At 51.5% G+C, this 7,578-nt stretch overlaps 1 protein-coding gene across 1 annotated transcript in view; it reads left to right on the top strand.

The window, feature by feature from the left end:
- The window catches only part of LOC119333521 (diacylglycerol kinase 4-like), a 38,747-nt gene extending 31,516 nt beyond the window's left edge, over positions 1–7,231 (top strand). The window contains exons 10-13 of the mRNA XM_037606391.1: positions 3,814–3,891; positions 4,161–4,248; positions 4,380–4,496; positions 6,769–7,231. Of these exons, the coding sequence (XP_037462288.1) occupies positions 3,814–3,891; positions 4,161–4,248; positions 4,380–4,496; positions 6,769–6,933 (448 nt within the window). The 3' untranslated portion in view covers positions 6,934–7,231. The remainder of the gene's footprint in view (positions 1–3,813; positions 3,892–4,160; positions 4,249–4,379; positions 4,497–6,768) is intronic.
- Positions 7,232–7,578: the final 347 nt, after the last annotated feature.

The raw sequence follows: 7,578 nt of genomic DNA, 5'->3' as shown, positions 1-7,578 counted from the left end.
GGTCCTCCCAGCAGTTAGAGGTTGACAACACCAATGTGTTGGAGGCTCCGGATGGCACTTGGTTACGATGGCTATCTCTCTCGAAGGAGTTGGAGGCTTCGAATGGATATGCCTTTGTGGCTGTGAACAATGTCAAAATGTGAGAGATAGTAGGGAAGTAGTTGAGGTGTTTGACTGGTTCTGGAGTTTGATCTCTAAGCACTTAGCAAGAAAAAGTATCAGCACACAAACATGGTCCCCTTTCGATAGTATCAACGTACCTATGGAGTCAATGTGATCTTGTATCACTAAAAGCTACTCCCTCTAAACAAATATATGACGTTTTAGATCACTAGTGACCTAAATCGTCTTATATTTGTTTACAGAGGGAGTATAAAGGATGTCCTTTGTTGAAGTGTATATGTGGATTGCCTAGCCCTTTTCATCAGTTTAGGCTTTTGGTTGCGTTGGCTAGCGAATGAAGCTTAACATGGTATCAGAGCATCTCCAGCCGTTCAGCCCCCCAGGGCGCTGAAAAAGAGCGCCCTGGGGGCGAACCGGCGCTAGATCGGCCCCTGGGGGCGACCTAGCTCCCAGCCACGCCCCAGGCGCCCCCAACCCACGGCAAATTCAAACGTAGTATTCCCGCTCACAAAATAGACGCCACAAATCAGCCGATCATGCGGCCACAGTTCGGCGATCGAATAAAAAGTTCGGCGTTCAAAAAGAAAGGAGGCGCGTGCAACGCATCAGACGACGAGGTCGGTCTTCGGCGTAGGCGGAGTCGGCGTGCGCGGGCTTGGCGGGGTCGGAGCTTCTTCTGCGCTGGGCGGCGTCGGCGTGGCTTCTGTGCTGGACGGCATCGGCGTGGCTTCTGTGCCGCGGGGAGTCGTGGAGGCATCATCGCTCGGGCTTGGCCGTGTCGGCGTCGGCGTTGGAGCTGGCGGCGCCGTCGACAGCAGCTGGTTCAGGATGAGACCATGCTCCGCCAAGTACCACGTCTTGACCGCCTCGTCGTTGCTCTAGAGCATGTCCACCCCGCCCAACAGGAAAGCCAGGTCGGTGTTCCTCTTCTTTGCGGTGACGTTGGTCCGGAGTAGGTCGAGCTTGACGGCGCTGCTCGTCATCAACGCCGACCACCGCGCCTTGGTCTTCTCTTCACGTAGGACGGCCCGGGCCTGTGCGTCGGCGAGGCAATGCTCGATGGACTCCTACATACGCGCGGTAGCCGCGTCGACGTGTTCCGCCTTCTTGGCCCCTTTGTTACCATCCGGTCGGCCCTCTGACGCGTCCGGGGTCGGCGCGTCCGGCTTGTAGGTCTCCTTGGCCTTGTCGAGGGTACGCTAGACTTCCGTCCACTTCTTGCACTTGTCAATGCGCTTGTAAACGTGGAGGTACTTGAACTCTTGGTCGCGGTTGCCTAGGCGATACAAGGCGAACATGTGCACCAGCTGCGCGGAGGAACAAACAGTTGGCGGGCGCGAACGGCGAATAGAAGCGGGAGACCGGCGTGCCGTACCTGATCCTCGACGTTGGCGCCGCTCTCCGGGTGAGCCGTGATCTCCTCGACGATCCCATGCCATTTGTTGCACGCCGCCTGGATGAGCCCCCAATGGTTCGCCATTGCCTTCGCCCCTTGCTGCATGTAGACGCCTTTAAAGTAGGGGTCGACGAGCTTGCGCTCGTCGAACTCGGCCTTGATGCACTCCCAGTACGTCTCGATGCTCTGGTTCGTGCCGGTGGTCGGGTCGAGGCAGACGACTTTCCATGCTTCGGCGAGGCATTCCTGTTCCTTGGACGTCCACTTAATGCGCGGCTCGCCGGTCCTGGTTGCCCCCTTCTTCTTCTTGTGCCTCCTCGCCGGGACAGTCGCTGGCTCCTCCTCCTCCTCGTGCTCCTCCTCGCCGTACTCGAGCTCGCCGTCCATGCCGCCGCTGAGGTCCACCGTGTCGTCCTAGGTAGTGAACCCGGAGGACGCGGCCGCCGCGGCCGAGCCTGCCGCGATGATGTCGTCCATGTCGGCGTCGGTCTCGTCGGTGTCGCCGAGGTGCGACGTGGAAGCTTGTGAGAAGGGCAGCGCACCACGGCGGAGAGGGGGCGTCGGGGAGCACGCGTAAGCCGGCGGCAAGTAGTTGTATGGAGGGTATTGCACGCCGGCGAAGGCGGGCGAGGGTGTGCGCTGGGTTGGGTGTCCATGGGGGAAGGTGACGTTGGGGTTGAACCCACCGTGTGCATCCCCGTCGGCGTAGCCCGGCGACGGCGTGCATCCCCATGGTTGCGGTGACGACGAGAAGCCGGACGGAGAGCCGACGCTTTGCTGGCTCCAGGGTACATACTGGGTGTGGCCGCCTGGTGGATTCATCATCCCCAAGCGAGTCGCCTCGGCCTTGGCTTGGTCCGCCGCAGCCGCCGCGGCACGCGCCGCGTTGTCACGGGCCTTCTTGGCGATCGCCCTGTTCCGCCTATCGGCGGTGACGGCCTCCCGTCGCTGAACTTCCGCCCTCCACTCGGCGCTTGTCATGCCCGGTGGCTTGGACTGCGGCGCCCTCGGCTTCCTCTGCTTCGGCTGGGCGATGGAGGCGGTCGCGGTGGTCGCAGAGCGGGGGATCACGTACTTCTTCGGCGGCATGGCGGCGGCTGGGAGGCAAGCGGGAGGGAGATTGGCGGGAGGAAAGGAGGGAAGTGGGGGGCGAGGGCGGGAAGAAACGGCGGGAAGAGGCTCTCGTCTCGCCGACAGAGCGGCCCCACGCCCCTTTTCGCTTGTGCCGGCGCCCCCAGGCGTGCCCCAGCGCGCCGGGTTCGGCCTGGGTCCGCCGGCACCAGTTTCGGCCCGAGCCGGTGAAGAACGGGCTATTGGGGGCGCGACTGGGCCGAATTATGGGCGCCGGCGTAGCAAAAACGCCTGGGGAGGGCCTGTTGGGGCCGCGGCTGGAGATGCTCTCAGAGCCCAAGGTCTTGAGTTCAAATCCTGGCTTTGAGTCTATCCACATGTCGTGCAGGTGAGAGGGGGTGCTGAAGTGTATATGTGGATTGCCTAGCCCTTTCCATCAGTTCGGACTTTTGTTTGCATTGGCTAGTGCGTGAAGTTTAACATCCTTAACCTTGCCAACACTTGATCTTGAAATTTTTTGGGGTCAACAACTATCTTCCAACTTGCATCTTTTGAGACTATCATGAAAAACAGGTGTAAACAATAGGCCCTTTAATCAAGTTGTCATATATCATTTTTTTTTACTATTTACTGTAGATCAACAGCCCTACATTCTTTTATTCCAGAAATTTTTGCCCAGACCTGTTTAAATCCACTCTCACTGGGAGCGGGTTTAAACAGGTCTGGGCAAAGGATGCAATTTCAAAAAGCCAACGAGGATTTTGTCGATCCAGGCTCCGTTCTCAAGCCTCTGGACCACAGTGCGGACTTTGCATCGATGCTTAGGGACCTGGCGAGGATGTCAGATGTGATCTCAGCCACATCACAACCGCTGAGCCAACAGTTAGACCAAAACCGGCACGACTGGGCCAAGTTCTGTTGAAGTGGAGGCTTGAAATAGGACAAGCTCAAAGGTTGAGGCTTCGATGTCGCGCCCAAACCAGCAGTAACTGATCGGTTGAGTTTAGAGTTTAGATGCCCAGAACCATAGGTTTATCAGTTCCCACTGCTCTGATTTTGTGTACTGTTATTATTGAGTTTGATATGTCTATGTTACTCATTCTTAACTACGAAATTTTCTAAGCTAGAATATAGAAGTAAATAGGGGTCCATATAATTAATGCTCAGACTAGAGAAATACTGTGCGGGAGGCCTCTCATTCTGTATGTTCTTTGTTATATCAGGGGACTGACAAACATTATCCGTTTATCAATAAAGAAGATGGACAGTTCTGAGTGGGAGCACATCCCTGTACCATCAAGGCAAGTTGGCAAATTCTTGGTATTAGTGGAATAGTTCTGATCTGCACATTTGAAATTGACGTAGCATTTAGTTATTGGAAGAACATCAAAAGATAACATAAGTTCCTCTTCTCCTTTTTTTTTAAACATGATTGTGTCATGAATTGATGTGGGATATCTGAGACTACTATGGACACATACTAAATAATGCAGTGTCAGGGTAGCTAGATATCACTCTCCGCACAAATATACATCATGTAATTACTAAACAGAAAAATGCTGTGATGCAGTGTAAGGGCTATTGTTGCGTTAAACCTTCACAACTATGCGAGTGGAAGGAACCCATGGGGAAATTTGAAGCCTGAATACTTGGAAAAGGTGCTATGAATACATTGATGTGATTATTTATTGTTTTCCCTGTTTACAAACATTTCATCCCGAGGAAGCTGGAGCACTATCTATTCATTGAGAATAATATAATTATTTTTTATATATTTGTTTATGTCTAGAAAGGATTTGTCGAAGCCCAATCAGATGATGGCCTTCTTGAAATATTTGGGTTGAAGCAAGGGTGGCATGCATCCCTTGTGATGGTTGAACTTATATCTGCCAAACACATAGCACAGGTATGTACACAATAATTAGGTTGGGTAGTCATATGAAATGAAGAATATCTATTGTGGTAGCTGTTTACTACCTTTTGTTAATCGCCATAGAAGAATACAGTTTTATGGCATGTATATTACTTAGTGGGACAGTTGAGGAAAAAATAACCTTTAGGTGTATTGGTGACAGGTTAATGCATGGAACATAACTATAAAACTTGTGCACCGGCCTTTCATACTCTCTCCAGTCCAAATTAGAGGTTTTTCCCAAGTCAAAGAAGTTTGACCAACTCTATAGAAAAATATGTGTGTTGAAATATTTTCTTATAAACTTGGTCAATGTATATATTTCTAGACTTGGTCAAACTTCAACAAGTTTGACAAAGATAAACCTCGAACTTCAATTAATTTGGAATGGAGTGAGCAAGGTATATTTTTCTATAGACTTGGTCATCAAACTAAAAGGAGTTTGATCTAGGACAAACCTTAAACTTCAATTAGTTTGGAATGGAGGAAGTAATTCATTGCAACATAGAACCCTCATGCCTCTCCCTATGCTCCAATGTGGTGTCGCCTCTCAGTACTCCATATCATATTTTTGTCTCTGTGGCATAGAATTAATGAGGTAAGAGTAGGAAACCGTCTTATATTCTAGATACCATCTTTAACGCAATCCAACAAAGAAATCGTTAAAACTTGAACTCATCATCCAATTTGACGGATCGCCCCCGCGTCGGTCCACACGGGTGACTCGGGCGGTACTGAAACCTTGCCGTCCGGCGGCTCTCTCTTCCCTCTTTCTCTCCCTCGTTGCCTCTGGAGGGGGCCGCCGGCTCATCATGCAGCCGCCGGTGAAGGGGGCGGCAAGGCCTTCGACTGCTCCCCTGCCTCGGGCGAGGGCCTGGATATGAGGCGGTGGCTTCGACTGGTGTGGGTGGTGTCCGTCCGCCGGTGGTGGGCGTTCGTCAGCGCAGTTGGCCGGACTTCCTTGCTTGGGTAGCGGGGTCCCGGTGGACGTCCTGGCGTGAGGTGGTTCCCCGTGCCCCTCTCGTCAGATCTGGGGCAGACCATCCTAGCGAGCGGCTCTCCCTATCAGCTGGTCCAGATCTCCGGCATTTGTGCTCGGAGGTGTTGGTGGCGGGCTTGGTGGGTGCCGGGATGGGAGCTTCTCCAGGGGAAACCTCTGGCCGACGGCGGCGGCCACGTCGTCGATGGCGCTCATGTGTCATTCGCCTCCTTGGTGGCGATAGCAAGGTCAACTCCCCTGCTCCCTTCTCCCTCTATGTCGGGTGAAAACCCTAGTTCCTCGTGAATGGGCGGCGGCGGCGCCATGGCGTCGTCACCTCCTTGGAGGCGTTGTCTTGGGCATTTAGATGGAGGGTGTGTGCGGCGAGCGCGGATGGTTCCTGGTGTCGGAGGTGGTGGCGGTGTGGCATTTACCGCGTCGGCGATGGCGGGTCTCGGCGGCATGGCGCAGCGGGGTCTCAGCGATGGACGTGCGCAGGGTGGTGGCATTGTCTGGCTCATGGGGGCGTCGACGGCAGTTGGGGGCGTCGACGGTAGTTGGGCCTGGCAAGGTCAATGCATGGATCTCTCCTGAAGTTGGAACATCGGAAGATGGCGGTGGCGGATTCTGGAGTGTGCACATGCGGTTCGTGTTGAGGATCTGCTAGACCGGCCGGGGATCTCGGCTCGCCGGCGGGCGGCTTAGTGAGGCCACCGGATTAGATGGTGTGCGTTGATGCGTGGTCAGGGCACTTCATCGACCTAGTAGGTGTAGCGACATAGATCGCCAGGAAGGAGGCTTTGGGTTGATCCATGTATTTGATTTTGTCAGATTCTATTGAATAATATAATAAAAATGGTTGTGCGCATCGCTCGATGCAGAGGCCGGGGGTTATCCTCCTTTTTGAAAAAAACATCCAATTTGACTTACATTGTCTTAATAAGAGTGTGGACCATTGCATTAAATACTTGGTATATTTAAGATACAACCAATTGGATTGGTGGGTATCTAAGTGAGATGGCATACTTATAAGAGACGACCAATGGGACTGACCACAAAACAGATAATATAAAATGGTTAACTTTGAAGGACAAATCAATTCCAAGTCCATTAACTGGAAATATGAGATCACGTTGGTGTGCTACTCTGGTAAGCAAATGAGGAAAATAAAAAGAAAGGGAAGAAAAGATTAAATAAATATTCTGTAAAACTGAAGCAAGAAACATAAGGTGTCAATGTCAACATTGTAGTGTCCACGTCATGTTATAACTGTTCCAGTTGTTTCAGGCAGCAGCAATCCGGCTAGAGATCAAAGGTGGCCAATGGAGGGATGCATATATGCAAATGGATGGGGAGCCATGGAAGCAACCACTGAGCACCGAGTATTCGACATTCGTTGATATCAAGAGGGTGCCTTACCCATCAATGATCATCAGCGGTGCAGATCGCTAAGAGAGCCGACGATTTTATGCGCTCGCCTAGCTGGACCTGCAAAGAGCAGTTTTCAGCTTCCAGCCCGATGAATTACAAGCTCAATCCTGATCATCCTTGTGCAAAGCCGTAACAATATATGAAGCTGTGGATACATAGAATTTGTATAGCAACGACAGAATGTAGTCATGCCACCGCTTTGATCTGAGTTATGAACTTAATATCATGTGTACTGGATGAAGTTGCTCTTGCAAATTGTTTAGTAATTCGAGGGTGATACCGACAATTTTGTTGTAGTAAAAGTGAGGCTTGAGACAAACTAATTTTTTTGCTAAGTAGGAAACTTTATGGAAACTATTAGGCGATGTGATATATATAACCAACATTACTACGAGGAAGCTCATTTTTGACAAAGGGTGGATTTTATTCACTCAAAATGAAGCACCAGGGATACAAACACATTGAGCACACACCCGGCCTCTGCATAACCAGGATGCACATAGTCAACATCAACATACACACAAAAAACGCCAACAAAGAACAAAGTCATACAAGACTCAAGCTATGCCTAAGTGAGGGAAAAGAAAGAAAAAAACTCTGAAACGATCAAAACAACGGTCGATAAACTATATCAACGACCATATCCGCACCAACCATCTCTCGACA

Source organism: Triticum dicoccoides, chromosome 7A (assembly GCF_002162155.2).
Source record: "Triticum dicoccoides isolate Atlit2015 ecotype Zavitan chromosome 7A, WEW_v2.0, whole genome shotgun sequence".
Taxonomy (NCBI): domain Eukaryota; kingdom Viridiplantae; phylum Streptophyta; class Magnoliopsida; order Poales; family Poaceae; genus Triticum; species Triticum dicoccoides.
This window is presented reverse-complemented; position numbering and strand designations above follow the sequence as displayed.